General features: G+C 42.6%; 2 protein-coding genes across 2 annotated transcripts in view; one reads left to right on the top strand and one right to left on the bottom strand.

Moving 5' to 3' along the window:
* The window catches only part of LOC111963860 (G protein-coupled receptor kinase 6-like), a 32684-nt gene extending 25305 nt beyond the window's left edge, over positions 1-7379 (bottom strand). The window contains exon 1 of the mRNA XM_023987417.2: positions 6904-7379. Within this exon, the coding sequence (XP_023843185.1) occupies positions 6904-6955 (52 nt within the window). The 5' untranslated portion in view covers positions 6956-7379. The remainder of the gene's footprint in view (positions 1-6903) is intronic.
* Positions 7380-12593: 5214 nt separating this feature from the next.
* Positions 12594-15739, top strand: part of ttll11 (tubulin tyrosine ligase-like family, member 11) — a 42249-nt gene continuing 39103 nt past the window's right edge. Inside the window, 1 exon segment of the mRNA XM_023987416.2 lies at positions 12594-13859. Within this exon segment, the coding sequence (XP_023843184.2) occupies positions 13290-13859 (570 nt within the window). The 5' untranslated portion in view covers positions 12594-13289.

Here is a 15739-nt window from a genome sequence, read left to right as displayed (position 1 = left end):
TGCTGTTTGTCTTCTGTTGCCCCGTATCCTCCTTATACATTCACCTTTTCATGTGTCTAGAAACAAACCCATGTCTCACAGCCCTTTGTCTCCTGTTTCCAGGCTCACCCCTCTCCCCCGTCTCATCGACGGCCAATCAGTGTACACGGTGAGGCGTCTCCTGAAGGTTCGACCTCGGGACAGGGGATTCCAGTACCTGGTTGACTGGGAGGGTTATGGCCGGAGGAGAGGTGCTGGGTCCCCGCTAGGGACATCCTGGACCCAGGCCTCATCGCTGATTTCCAATGCCGGCACCCCGGTCAACCACTCATGTGCCCAGGTAGAACGCCAGGTGGTGCCGCTAGAGGGGGGTTACTGTCACACCCTGATCTGTTACACCTGTGCTTGTCTCCACCCCCCCTCCAGGTGTCACCCATCTTCCCCATTATCCCCAGTGTATTTATACCTGTGTTCTGTTTGTCTGTTGCCAGTTTGTTTTGTTCGTCTAGCCTACCAGCATGTTTACCCTTGCACTTGTCTGTTTCTAGTTCCTGTTTTCCCGGTTTGACCATTCTGCCTGCCCTGACCCTGAGCCTTCCTGCCGTTCTGTACCTTGTCACACCACACTGGAATATTGACCTCTGCCTGCCCTGACCCTGAGACTGCCTGCCGTTCTGTACCTTTTGGACTCTGATCGGGATTACTGACCTCAGCCTGCCCTTGACCTGTTGTTTTGCCTGCCCCCTGTTCTAGTAATAAACTTTTGTTACTTTGACACTGTCTGCATCTGGATCTTCCCTAAAACATGATATGTTTAACAATTTGTTGATAGTCAAAATAAAGAAAAACCCTTGAATAAATAGGTGTGTCCAAACTTTTGACTAGTACTGTATACCAAGTTCAGAATACCACGGGTACACTGCAATCTCCCACAAAGCAGGGCATGGCCTGTAGCCAGTGGCGACGTATTATTCAGGGTCACGTTTAACTAAAAAATAATAATATATAGATTTTTTTGCCTGTTTTGCATGTTATTTTGGTATTAATACGTGTCACATATCAGTTTACAAACGCTGCATACAAACATTTATATCTTTTAGCCTTCTTGAGTAAGGCAGCTCCAAAATACAGGTGTTTCAGCCTAGCTCAGTGCTTCTGTGGTGGTGGGGCAGCCAGCGGAAAATATGGAGTGTAGAGGTTGGTAATGTTCTCTAGTTGCGCCGTGATTGGCTCAGTGTTCTGTCACTCATGGGGACACTACGTCACCACAAAATCTACGGGTAGAGCTCGAAAATTCAAGCCACTTGGGTGCTGCCATAGACCTACATTAGAAGTGCCCATCCAAGAAGGCTCAAGGTCATTGGCCACAGATAAAATTATATCAAATCACGTTATATCTACCGTGGCTTTGATTGGACTGACCATGTCATCATACTTTCAAAATATTAGCGAGCAAGCTAGACAAGCAGTCATGCATCAAGTAGGCAATCTACTGGCAAATCTTTTTCAATCCTTGTCATATGAAAATAAATTATAGATAAAACATATCGGTGCCTATCGGCCATTGGACATAAGCATTACACAACAAGTTGGAAATCTGAAATTCAACAATGAGTGCTGAGGGATTTCGTTGTCTCATCATGCTCTAGCGACTGCTTGTGGCGGGCCAGGGGCCTGCAAGCTGACTTCGGTCGTCAGTTCGACAGTGTTTCCTCCGACACATTGGTGCGGCTGGCTTCCGGGTTAAGCGAGCAGTGTGTCAAGGAGAAATTCGTAGGGGAGTTGCAGCGATAAGACAAGATTATAACTACCAATTGGATATAAAAAAGGGGGGTAATTAATACATTGGCCATGCTGTCAATCTATCAATCTAGCATGACTTCTGCCGCGTTCAAAACAACTGGAAACTCGGAACTGGGAAATCTCAGACTTCAGTGACAACTGGGAACTCAGATAAAACTAGCTCAGATTGGGAAAATACGGAAAATAATTTCGAACAGGCATCCAACTCGGAATTCCAACTCGGGATTTCGGGCCTCTTTCTAGAGCCCACAAGAAGGACCGCCGCGCCACCTTCCTGTGCAAGTGAGCACAACTGTAAGGGGGCGTGCTGGTGGCAGGGAAGTCAGGCGCATGAGATCGAACTTGGTATAAAACGGAGCAGTTTAATAAGTGCTCAAAAACTCAGAAAAACAAAATATACAAAATAATACAAGCGGGTACAAAACCCGTCGCACACCAGAACATAACTTGCACATAGCTTACAAACAAACACTGACAAGGACAATGAGGGGGAACAGAGGGTTAAATACACAACATGTAACGTATGGGATTGGAACCAGGTGTGATACAAGACAAGGCAAAACCAAAGGAAAATGAAAAGAGGATCAGCAATGGCTAGAAGGTCGGCGACTTCGAACGCAGCCCGAACAAGGAGAGGGACCAACTTCGGCGGAAGTCGTGACAACAACACAACAAGGTGAGTCCAAAAGTGTCTTGCATGCTGCTGCATAAATTATGTAATATGCCAGGGAAATATGTATACTGAAAGTAATGCTAAGTGTATGTTGTGTAGTAAGCTGTTAGTAGCCCAAGTGCCTCACCCTAATAATTTGGTCCCTTTCCTACCTCATAATTTAGCCTACTGTTCTGACTGTTCTAACTGTTAAGATGGCGCTGAAGAACACGTTTTACATTTTCCCAACCATTTGTGCTATTTTGTTATTTTTGTACTCAAAGCATGCGCGGACCAACTGTCAAGTGTCTTCAATGACATTTTCAACCTCTCCCTGACCGATCTGTAATACCTACATGTTTCAAGCAGACCACCATAGTCCCTGTGCCCAAGGAAGCGAAGGTAACCTGCCTAAATGATTACTGCCCCGTGGCACTCACGTCGGTAGCCATGAAGTGCTTTGAAAGGCTGGTCATGGCTCACAACAACAGCATCCTCCCGGACACCCTAGACCCACTCCTATTTGCATACCACCCCAACAGATCCACAGATGACACAATCTCAATCGCACTCCACACTGCCCTTTCTCATCTGGACAAAAGGAACACCTATGTGAGAATGCTGTTCATTGACTACAGCTCAGCGTTCAATACCATAGTGCCCACGAAGATCATCACTAAGCTAAGGACTCTGGGACTAAACACCTCCCTCTGCAACTGGATCCTGGACTTCCTGATGGGCCGCCCCCAGGTGGTAAGAGTAGGCAACAACACGTCTGCCACACTGATCCTTAACACTGGGGCCACTCATGGGTGTGTACTTAGTCCCCGCCTGTATTCCCTGTTCACCAACGACTGTGTGTCCAAACACGACTCCAACACGACTCATGAAGTTTGCTGACGCCACAACAGTGGTAGGCCTGATTACCGACAACAATGAGACGGCCTATAGGGAGGAGGTCAGAGAACTGGCAGTGTGTTGCCAGGACAACAACCTCTCCCTCAATGTGAGCAAGACTAAGGTGCTGATCGTGGACTACAGGAAAAGGCGGGCCGAATGTCCACATCACCAACGAACTATCATGGTCCAAACATACCAAGATAGTCGTGAAGAGGGCACGACAAAACCTTTTCCCCCTCAGGAGACTGAATAGATTTGGCATGGGTCCCCAGATCCTCAAAAGGTTCTACAGCTGCACCATCGAGAGCATCCTGACTGGTTGCAACACCGCCTGGTATGGCAACTGCTCGGCATCTGACCGTATGGCGCTACAGAGGGTAGTGCGAAAGGCCCAGTACATCACTGGGGCCAAGCATCCTGTCATCCAGGACCTATATAATAGGCCAGAGGAAAGCCCATAAAATTGTCAGARACTCCAATCACCCAAGTTATAGACTGTTTTCTCTGCTACCGCACTGCAAGCGGTACTGGAGCACCAAATCTAGGACCAAAAGGCTCCTCAACAGCTTCTACCCCCAAGCCATTAGACTGCTGAACAAATCACAAAAATCGCCACCGGACAATTTATATTGACCCCCCCTTTTGTAGACTGCTGCTACTTGCTGTTTGTTTGTTATCTATGCATAGTCACTTCGCCCCCACCTACATACTGACTCGGTACCGGTGACCCCTGTATATAGCCTCGTTATTGTTATTCTTATTGTGTTACTTTTTATTATAACATTTTATTTTAGCCTACTTGGTAAATATTTTCTTCTTGAACTGCACTGTTGGTTAAGGGCTTGTAAGTAAGAATTTCACAGTAAAGTCTACACTTGTTGTATTCGGTGCATGTGGCAAATAAAGTTTGATTTAATTTGACTTGATGGTGCCCATGTAGCCTATAGACTGTTTTAGAGAAATGTAATCATTGAATATTGTAAGAGCTTTCATTGTCTGCTTATCTGCCCCCAAGTCATAAGACTGTTGAACAATTAATCAAATGGCCACCTGGACTATTTAMAWGGMCCCCCCCCCCCCCCATTTGTTTTTACACCGCTGCTACTTGCTGTTTATTATCTATGCTTGGTGGGGCAAACAAACAAAACATGTGGGAGGCATACCAACAAAGCCACTACACAGCACAACACTAAACAATACATTAATTGCACTATAACGATGACAAACGGTGCCCACAAACTGTTCGGGCCTACATAAAGTTGTCCCAGCAGAGTCCCAGCACCTTACCACTGCTACACCTAGCTTTCAGCGGAGCCTTGTCTGGCAGCGAAACAGTTCATTCAGCCTCATTTACTGCCTTTAAAAAAAGCATAGCTGTTATGGCTGACTTGCTTAAACAAATGTGGTTTCTACTGACAATTGAGATGTACAAACTATGGCATAAGGGGACGACAAGCAGATAAGAGGCAATCCGTAATTTCGATATAGACATTAATGAGCAAGCGAAATGTACAGCGTTAGAATTCAGAACATGGGCCGTTCTTACAGTATTCTCCCTGCACACCAAGTCAGAACTGTAGGATAAATAAAGGGGGCATATAAGCAGACAATGAAAGCTCTTACAATATTCAATGATTACATTTCTCTAAAACATATTATAGGCTACATTTTTGGACTCACGTTGTTGTGATGGGCTTGAACAGGAAAGTGGTGCGGTGGTCCTTTGTGGGCAAATTTTGTCACCAAAGAGAAAGATTTACAATTCTGAGTTTAATGACTGTTCAAAGCGTATTTTCCGAGTTTGAGCTTGTTTATTCCCGACTTCCCAGTTGCAATGCTTGCAGTTAGCCACTGTCCCCGATTCCTTACAAACGACTCATTGTTGAATTTGCGGTCTCCAAATTGTTGTGTAATGTTTATGCCCAATGGCCGATGAGCACCGATACATTTTATCTGTATTTTCTCTTCATTATTTCTCTTCATATGACAAGGATTAAACAGGATTTGGCAGTAGACTTGATTCATGATGATGGCTGCTAGCTAAGATTGTGAAAGTATGATGTTGACATGATCCGTCCAATCAATGCTACTGTACATATAACGTGATTTGACGTCATTTCTGTGGCCAATGACCTTGAGCCTTCTTGAAATGGCACTTGTAATATAACTCTATGGCAGGACCCAAAGGGCTGAAATGTTGGATGTCTATCCTTACTAAGGACTTAAGCTTGGCGATTGCATAAGGTCCCCATGAGTGACAGAACACTGAGCCAATCACTGTGCAATGCTCCTATTTTCTGCTGGACCGCCCCACCACTACAGAAAGCACTGAGCTAGGCTGAAACACCTAACTTTTGAAGCTGCCTTACTCAAGAAAAAAAAAAGAGACCATATTATTTGTATTTTCTTTAAATTGTTTTCTAAAAATGTGGGTCTCAAAGCCCCACCTGCCCTGAATGACGGGTCGCCACTGGTCACTTTACCCCTACCTACATATACAAATTACCTTGACTAACCTGTACCCCCGCACACTGACTCGGTACCGGTACCCCTTGTATATAGCCTCATTATTGTTATTTTATTGTGTTACTTTTTATAATTTTTTACTTTAGTTTATTTGGTAAATATTTTCTTAACTCTTTCTTGAACTGCATTGTTGATTAAGGGCTTATAAGTAAGAATTTGACGTTAAGGTCTACAGCTTTTGTATTTGGCGCATGTGACAAAGTTTGATTTGATTTATCCTACGGTTCTGACTTGGTGTACAGGGAGAATAATGTAAGAACTGCCCATATTCTGAGTTCTGTCACTGTACATTTCAAAAGTGCTGGTCAAATAGTTATATTGACTACGTCTGTCCTAGCGCGCTCATTATAATGGCTTAATTCAAAATGATGTATTGCCTCTTTTCCACTCGTCGTTCCCTCATGCCAGGTTTGTACATCTGAATTGTCAGTAGAAACCACATTTGTTTAAACAAGTAAGTCATATCAGCTATGTTTTTTTTTTTTTAAAGGCAGTGTAATGAGTCTGAATGAACTGTTTCGCTGCCAGACAAGGCTCCTTCACTTCATCGTGTTGAAAAGAAAGCTCTGCTGTTGGGACAGCTTTATGCAGGCCCTACCAGTTTGTGGTCACCTTTATAGTGCAATGAATGTATTGTTTAGTGTTGTGTAGTGACGTTGCTGGCATGCAATGTTTTTAGTTTGCCCCACCAAGATTGACATGCTAAAATCGCCACTGCCTGTAGCCTACTGTAACCCTCCTACTCATATGTGGCAACACAGCATTGTAACAGAGGGCAACACAAACTGGAATAATGTTGAGCTCTGAATACAGTACTGCTTGAGTTAGGTGTAAATAGGCTATGTTTTTCTAAACTTCTTAAACGAATATACTGTACAACTAACTCTAGACGCATCATTACTGACTTCCATGGTTAAATAAAACGAATACATAAAGACAGACATGTTGACAAGTGACACCTAGAAAAATGTAATTTCCTGAAGAAAATGTTTTCTTGCTTCTGTATGGTATTAGAAGAAGTCGTTTTTCTATATCTTTCTTACCTTCCCTGGCACGGATGAGTGCGCTGTTTGCCACCATACCATCTATTTCCATTGTTGCAGAGGGATGCGGACTGGAACAACTTTCTTTTATTCTCGCCTTTACCTTATTCAAACCATCCGTCTGCAATGACAGATTTAACCACCATCCATTCTACAGATGACGCGCATAGCCTGGTTCTCGTTCTCATGCGCAGATAGATTCCATAAAATGTGAAAGTGTTTCTTAACCAAATACCGATCTAAAAACGCAGTAGCCTACCCTACCCTAACATAAACTTGTTTAAAAAGTGGGATAAAGTAGGCTAGGCTAAAGCGTTCGATCTGTCAGAGCTTAGGCCTACCGACCACACGAATACAAGTGCGCCCAGGTGCACCGGCAGCGGCATCACCGTTAGGGTACAAAGGGTGGGGTAAGTGTCCCCCCCCGTAAATCACATTAAGACCACAAGATGTCACCAAATTATTTCCCCAACAATTTCCCTGGCTGCCACTGCTCTTGCTCAACAAAACATTTCCTCTGTATCGTCACAACTTTTGGAGATATTTCAATAATTCATGTTTAAATATACCAGTAGAAAAGCCTTAAGATAAGTAATCCACTTTTAGCTAATTTACACAGCATTTTATGTTATATAAGTTAGCTAGCTATGATTTTAAGAGAGCACTTTTCAATTGGCATCTCTCCCCCTGTTTTCAGTCACAGGTGGGGGCTGGATTAGGCGTGAGCAGTGCAGGAGGTGGGCTCATGAGTTGTGCTCCTGGGGATAGCTTTATTTGTGACCCGGGATCGTGCAATAGCATAGCATAAGATAGTTGCCACATCAATGTTACACTGAATTAATTAGTTATTGTTATTAAATGTTATATTCCAATGTTATTTCATGTTATTAGTTATATTCCATTCCAATATTATATTCCAATTTATATTTTTGCATGAATTAAAAACAACAATTGAAAACCTTGTGCTCCTGAATGGCCTTTTTAAGACTGCTGAGATTTAGTGCAATTGTACATAATGGATTGTATGGAAAAGGACCTACACAGAAAGAACAAAGAAAATGAATGTGAGTTAAAAAGAGGGACTTTACATCAAATCTCCCCATACATAGTGCAGATATTAATGGTGACATGTGGAACACCATTTATCCCCCATATTTGATTTCAATAATTAAAATAAGACAACTAGATTGAGCTTTTAAATATGACTTACTAAGTCATTTCTAAGTAAAACTGATTGAATGGATTTTAACACACTTGTGTGAAACCCTATGCCATAATCTTCTGTCGTTGTACCGGGGTAACTGGCACCCCCCATGAAATAACAAAAACATTTATTTCCCTTTATAGTTTATTCGCCTAAGCATGATCTTCATCCACATCCCCCCAAAAATCTCTCCAAAATGTGCTTTTTTTGTGTCAGCAATTAGACATTTGTCTTATGGGGACTAGTTAGCCCCTAGTACTAAGTTGCTGCCAAAGGCAAGCCATGAAAAAAATATAAAAGTGTACTGCAGTTGAACTGCAGTTATCCTCTACAACAAAAAAATTTCCCAGTACATAGACATATCTGTTAGGTGCAGAAAGCTTAAGCTATAGTAGATAAATGTACCTAAAATAGAGAAAGCACGTCCTCTGTTGGTAATAGAACTACAGCACTGCCAGCTTGTCAACTGTTTTGTTCCTCAAACTCTTCCGTCAGTTGCGTTGTCAAGGGGATCAAAACACAGGCGCTGTCCACGGTACAACAAAATGAGATGACCGTTCTCCTAGAAGCGGGAAATCATGCTGGCAGCACGATGGTGCATTTCTTTTCAAAATAAGAGTCGCCTTTGGAACCACCTTCGGAAGAATAAATAGATAATTTGATGTACTTTTATTTTTTATATTGTATTATTTATATCATTTCTTTAGAAGGTTTACACACCAATACTGGTATGTTAAAAGCTATTGTCTAGGCTACATTTAAAGAAATACAATTTTAATAAAACACTAATACACATTATGTACAAAAGTATGTGGACACCCATTCAAATGAGTGGATTCGGCTATTTCAGCCACACCTGTTACTGACAGGAGTATAAAATCGAGCACACAGCCATGAAATCTCCATAGACAAACATTGTCAGTAGAATGGCTTTACTGAAGAGCTCCGTGTCTTTCAATGTGGCACAGTCATAGGACCCCACCTTTCCCTTCTAGAGATGCCCCGGTCAACTGCTGTTAATGCTGTTATTACATCTAGGAGCAATAAAGGCTCATCCACGAAGTGATAGGCCACACAAGCTCACAGAACGTGCCGCAGTGTGCTGAAACGGGTAATGCGTAAAAATCGTCTGTCCTCGGTTGCAGCACTCACTACCGAGTTCCAAACTGCCTCTGGAAGCAATGTCAGCACAATAACTGTTCTTCTGGAGCTTCATGGAATGGGTTTCCATGGCTGAGCAGACGCACACAAGCCTAAGATCACCATGCGCAATGCCAAGCGTCGGCTGGAGTGGTGTAAAGCTCGCCGCCATTGGACTCTGGAGCAGTGGAAACAGTAGTCTGACGGACAAATCTGGGTTTGGCAGAAGCCAGGAGAATGCTATCTGCCTGGATGCATAGTGCCAAATGCAAAGTTTGGTGGAGGAGGAATAATGGTCCTGGGCTGTTTTTTATGGTTGGGGCTAGGCCGCTTACTTCCAGTGAAGGGAAACCTTAACGCCACAGCATACAATGCCATTATAAACGATTCTGCGCTTCCATCTTTGTGGCAACAGTTTGGGGAAGGCCCTTCCCTGTTTCAGCATGACAATGCCTCTGTGCACCAAGCGAGGTCCATGCAGCAATGGCTCATCGAGATTGGTGTGGTAGAACTTGACTGGCCTGCCGCAGAGCCCTGACCTCTACCCCATCCAACACCTTTGGGATGTATTGGAAGGCCAACTGCGAGCCAGGCCTACTCGCCCAACATCAGTGCCTGACCTCACTAATGCTCTTGTGGCTAAATGGAAGAAAGTCCCCGCAGCCATTATGGCAAAAAAGGGGGGATCAACTCCATATTAATTCCCATGATTTTGGAATGAGATATTTGACGAGCAGGTGTCCCCATGCTTTTGGTCATGTACTGTATATGTAATTGGGATTACTCAATAGAGTCTGCAAAACTTCAGTTGGTCTCTTGTGCTGACCAATGAGTTTAATATAGAGTGCTGGTGACTCATTACTCCACCCACTCCATTCACTGCAATGCATTACACTGTATATAATTGACATAATTGGCTCAAATTGGCTCATAGAGAAAAAACGATTATTGTGTGTAAAAAGTAAAAGTGACGTTGGAAATACTTAGTAGGGTCTGTAGAATCTATATATGGTGTTATTTGTTGGGGGACTGAGGTCTAATTACCCAGCAGCACTTTCTACTCCACCCAGTCCATTCGATGCAATGCAAGACACTATAGGCCTATAAATTACATATTGGCTTATAGAGAAACTATTCTATGTGCCGAGGTAAAATTGGGGTTGGGAATACTCAGTCGGGTCTGTATAATCTATATATTGTGCTATTTCATGGGGGATTGAGGTCTAAAAACCCAGCAGCACTTTCTACTCCACCCACACTCCATTCACTTGCAATGCAATAAGCCTGCACTAGACTCTTAGAAAAAGGTGCTATCTGGAAACTAAAATGGTTCTTCGGCTGTTCCCATAGGAGAACCCTTTTGAAGAACCATTTTTGGTTCCAGGTAGATGTCCGTTCCTGACCTGTTTTCCCTTGTTTTGTATTTATTTAGTATGGTCAGGGCGTGAGTTGGGTGGGTTGTCTATGTGTGATTTTCTATGTTGGTTTTTTTGTGTTCGGCCTGGTATGATTCTCAATCAGAGGCAGCTGTCAATCGTTGTCCCTGATTGAGAATCATACTTAGGCAGCCGGGGTTTCACGTGTGGTTTGTGGGTGTTTGTTGTCGTGTTAGTGTTTTTTCACCACACGGTACTGTTTCGGTTTTCTGCACATCGTTTATTGTTTTTGTATTTCAGTTTTCAGTTCGGTTTTAATAAATCATCATGAGCACGTACCACTCTGCATATTGGTCCGATCCTTCTCGCCTCTCCTCGTCCGATGAGGAGGACGAAATAGACAATCGTTACAGTAGAACCCTTTTGGTTGCAGGTAGAACCCTTTCTACAGAGGGTTCTACCTGGAAGCCAAAATAGTTTGACCTGGAACCAAAAAGGGTTCTCTTATGGGGATCACCGTAGAACCCCTTTGGAAACCTTTTACATATTGGCTTATAGAGAAAAAACTATTCTACCTGCCGAGGTAAAAGTGCGATTGGGAATACTCATTAGGGTCTGTAGAATCTAAATATGGTGTTATTTGTTGTGGGACTGTTGTGTAAATACCCAGCAGCACTTCCTACTATGCAATTTATAGGCCTATAGTGTATTACAGTGAATGTAGTGGGTGCAGTATAAAGTGCAGCTGGATATTTATACCACAGTCCCCCAAGAAATAACACCTTATACAGTACCAGTCAAAAGTTTGGACACACCTACTCATTCAAACATTTTACTTTATTTTTACTATTTTCTATTTTTCATTGTAGAATAATTTTCATTGTAGAATAATAGTGAAGACATCAAACCTATGAAATAACACATATGGAATCATGTAGTAACCAAAAACGTGTTGAACAAATCAAAATATATTTTATATTTGAGATTCTTCAAAGTAGCCACCCTTTGCCTTGATGACAGCTTTGCACACTCTTGAAATTCTCTCAACCAGCTTCATGGGGACTGCTTTTCCAACAGGCTTGAAGGAGTTCCCACACATGCTGAGCCCTTATTGGCTGCTTTTCCTTCACTCTGCAGTCCAACTCATCCCAAACCATCTCAATTGGGTTGTCTCAGAGGGGGACAAGGTAGGAGTGAGGCCTAATAGGGTTTTATAAATAAGCATCAACCAGTGGGTCTTGCGACGGGTATACAGAGATGACCAGTTTATAGAGGAGTATAGAATAATCTCTAATATAAAATATATTTTAATTTGTTAAACACTTTTTTGGTTACTACATGACTCCATATGTGTTATTTCATAGTTTTGATGTATTCACTATTATTCTACAATGTAGAAAATAGTTTAAAATGAAAGAAAAACCCTTGAATTAGTAGGTGTGTCCAAACTTTTGACTGGTACTGTATATATTCTACAGACCCTACTGAGTAATCCCAACGCCACGTTTACTTCGACACATGGAATATTTGTTTCTCTATAAGAAAATATGTAATTTATGTGCCTATAATATATGCCTATAGTATGCCTATATTGCAGTGAATGTAGTCGGTGGAATAGAAAGTGCTGCTGGGTATTCTACAGGCCCTACTGAGTATACCCAACCCAACTTTTCCTCTGCACATAAAATAGTTTTTTCTCTACAGCCCAATACTGTGAACATAGCAGTCTGAACATTGTATTGTTCGATAGTGGTGTTCATTTTTTGGGGGGGAAGCATAATTGTTTCCATAAATTCCTTATCCTTATAAGCACAATACAAATGGACATTGGTTAAAATGTAATATATTTTGAATGAGTTATTCACATTTGCAATGTTTAGAAATGCGGGCTTTTATTTTGAAGGCTTCAGCCTTTCCATATGAAGTGACGTCATCATTTGTGCTGCTGGCCTTGCATAATTGTTGTCAAAATGACTCTTCCACCGACCCAGGCACAGTGACAGCCAGGCAGGGGCACATCTGCTGTACGACAGTCTTGTCCCGATGATCGGACGATATTCACTTGCTATCATTGCATTTGAAAGGTAACTCGATACAATCTCTAGATTAAATGGCGAAATTCTATTATGTGGATGACACAAAAGACAATTTATGTATTATTGTTCGCTAGGTGCAAACTAGCGGTGTGAGGCAGTCAAGCCAGCAATGTCAACTGGTGTTAGCTAGCCTGCTAGCCCTGCAATTTACTCTACTCAGCCACAGTGATTGAATAATGATAGCCAGCTATCGCAACCTAAACAAACATTTGCTTTTACGGGGATGAAACACAGTGTCTAGCTAGCTAACGTTAGCTATATCTTGTGGGAAGATTTTGCCCAAACCTCACATGCAATAGCCTAGTTTAAAGCCTTACTTAGCTAGATGCTAGGTAACTTAATGATGACAGCTGACGTGGGCTTCGTCCATGGGCGGTTTCACTGAATCATCTGTAGTCTAGCTGAACTGTCGGCACCGTTGTAACGTTAGGCAAGCTGGTCCACGAGTGGTTACACTGTAGCTAACGTGTGACTGGAAAGCTATGCAAAATTCTGTTTGCCACTGGCTCACACATTATTTTCGGGCTGTGCATTATTGCCGAGCCCTGCCTTGTGGTATTGATTCGTATAATGAGTGATCATTATGTAAAAGTGAAGGTTCAACTCGAACAAATGAAATCATCAGGCGAGGGTGTGGAGAAGGAGGAGGCAGATATTATCGAGGATGAGGTGCTGGTGGCATCCCCGCCCGCATCTGTCTCCCCAATCCCGGCTAGTGGTGCCCCCGCAGCCCAAAGGGAAACACCCAAGACCTCTGTCACTTGCAGGAATCAGAGTAAAAGTAGGAGCAAACTAGGCAAAGATGAGAAGAACACCTGCACCAAGCAGGATTCAGTCCCTGCACTGCAAGGGACAATAGTAGCTTCCAATGCCAATTCGGGGAAACCAGTGAATCGAAAAGACAATGAACAGCAGATGCTTCAAATCAAAGGGACTGGGAAGATGCTGCAGGGGAAGACAGAAACAAACGGTAACACTGTTCCCATCCACCCACCGGAAGACATCAAAGTAGGCCCACACAACAAAGAGGACGCCAACAAAGTTGCAAAGAGGAGGAAGCCAGTCACCGTGGACACGTTCAAAGCCAAAACCTCTCTGGAGGCACTGAAGCTCAGCATCAGGCAGCTCAAATGGAAAGAGGTAAGTCCTTGTTTCATTGATTCATATTTATTGCCAAAATGTAGGCTATAGATAGTCAAGATTGTCTCTGTGCTTAAGTTAGGAAGTTCAGAAGCCTCCGGGCCGGTCCTTGCCATTCCGCCGCCCTAGTCGAGACCAGAAAATGTGGCAACTGTAAAACTAGTATAGTCCCAGTAAGCTAAATGACATTGAAAATAAGTCTAAAATACGTATTTTCCAGATGTTGAAGTCGCGTTCAATTTAGGKYCTGAATGAAAGGTGAAAATACGTGTTTTCCGTACGTTTAGAATACATATTTTACAGGACGTTGAGAAGGCGTCTTCCGGACGTTGAAACTAGGTCATTTTTAGGTTCTGAATGAAAGTTGAAAATATGTAATTTATAGATGTCTATGTTTGGGCCAAATCAAGGCTGGTCCAGACCTGACCAAATCTGAACCAAATATAGACATCTATGATTGGTTCAGATTTGTTCCGGACCAAAAAACCAATATCTGTGGATGTGGAAATCAAGGCCGGTCCGGACTGCACCAAGAAAAGCATCCAGTCGGCGTCGGCCTGCGCTTTTCTGAGGTGTAGCCTACAGTGTTACCTGAAATAGAGTTTTATGAATGCCCATCTATGTGGTAAGCCTACCGTTTGTAATACACCCATAAAAGACGTCTGGACAAGACCAAAAAAAAACATCCAAAAGACGTTGGCTCGTGTTTACTGGGGTGTAGTTTACCATGTCAGCCCTCAATGGAATTGTATGAATGACCATCACAGGCGGTTGGTGGCACCTTTTAAATGGGGAGGATGGGCTTGTGGTAATGGCTGGAGCGGCATGAGTGGAATGGTATCAAACAAATGGTTTCCATGTGTTTGATGCCATTCTGTTTGCTCCGTTCCAGCCATTATTATGAGCCGTCCTCCCCTCAGCAGCCTCCACTGGTACTCATCCATGTGGTAGGCCCACCATTTGTAAAACAGGCTGTTGCATTGGCTTTATTAGTCCTGATTCCTGTGCCTTATCAATTTGGCCTTTTTAAGCTCTGAATATCAGCTACCAAACTTTATCAGGAGTTATTGTGAGCCTATTTGCAATGTGTTTACATGTATTTATTATTTTCGCTATGATCAGCTTATCAAAAATTGACGCGTACAAACTTGAAACCACTGATCGTGACAATGGGGTGAAACTCCTGGACAACAGTTGCGATTGTCCAGTACATATTGTCCATTTTACTGTCCTGTTTACCTGTCCTGTTTTTAGGATATGTTGTTTGTTAACATGACAGCGCATTAAAAAAAATATTAGGCGCCATTTAGGTTAGGCTATTTGATTGGATAAACCTGCGTTATGTAAAAAGAGTCTGTCTCATTTAGAGGTCGACTGATTAATCGGAATGGTCTATTAATTAGGGCCGATTTCAAGTTTTCATAACAATCGGAAATCGGTAATTTTGTACACCGGTTTTGCCGATTATTATTATTTTTTTTAAAATGTATTTTTAATTTAAAATAAAAAATTATTTAACTAGGCAAATCAGTTAAGAACACATACTTATTTTCAATGACGGCCTAGGAACGGTGGGTTAACTGCCTTGTTCAGGGGCAGAACGACAGATTTTTACTTTGTCAGCTCAGGGATTCAATCTTGCAACCTTACGGTTAACTAGTCCAACGCTCTAACCACCTGCCTCACGAGGAGCCCGCCTGTTACGCGAATGCAGTAAGAAGCCAAGGTAAGTTGCTAGCTAGCATTAAACTTATCTTATAAAAAACAATCAATCAATCATTAATCACTAGTTATAACTACACATGGTTGATGATATTACTAGTTTATCTAGCGTGTCCTGCGTTGCATATAATCGATGCAGTGCGCATTCGTGAAAAAGG

This window comes from Salvelinus sp. IW2-2015, linkage group LG5 (assembly GCF_002910315.2).
Source record: "Salvelinus sp. IW2-2015 linkage group LG5, ASM291031v2, whole genome shotgun sequence".
In the NCBI taxonomy this organism is placed as follows: Eukaryota; Metazoa; Chordata; class Actinopteri; order Salmoniformes; family Salmonidae; genus Salvelinus; species Salvelinus sp. IW2-2015.
This window is presented reverse-complemented; position numbering and strand designations above follow the sequence as displayed.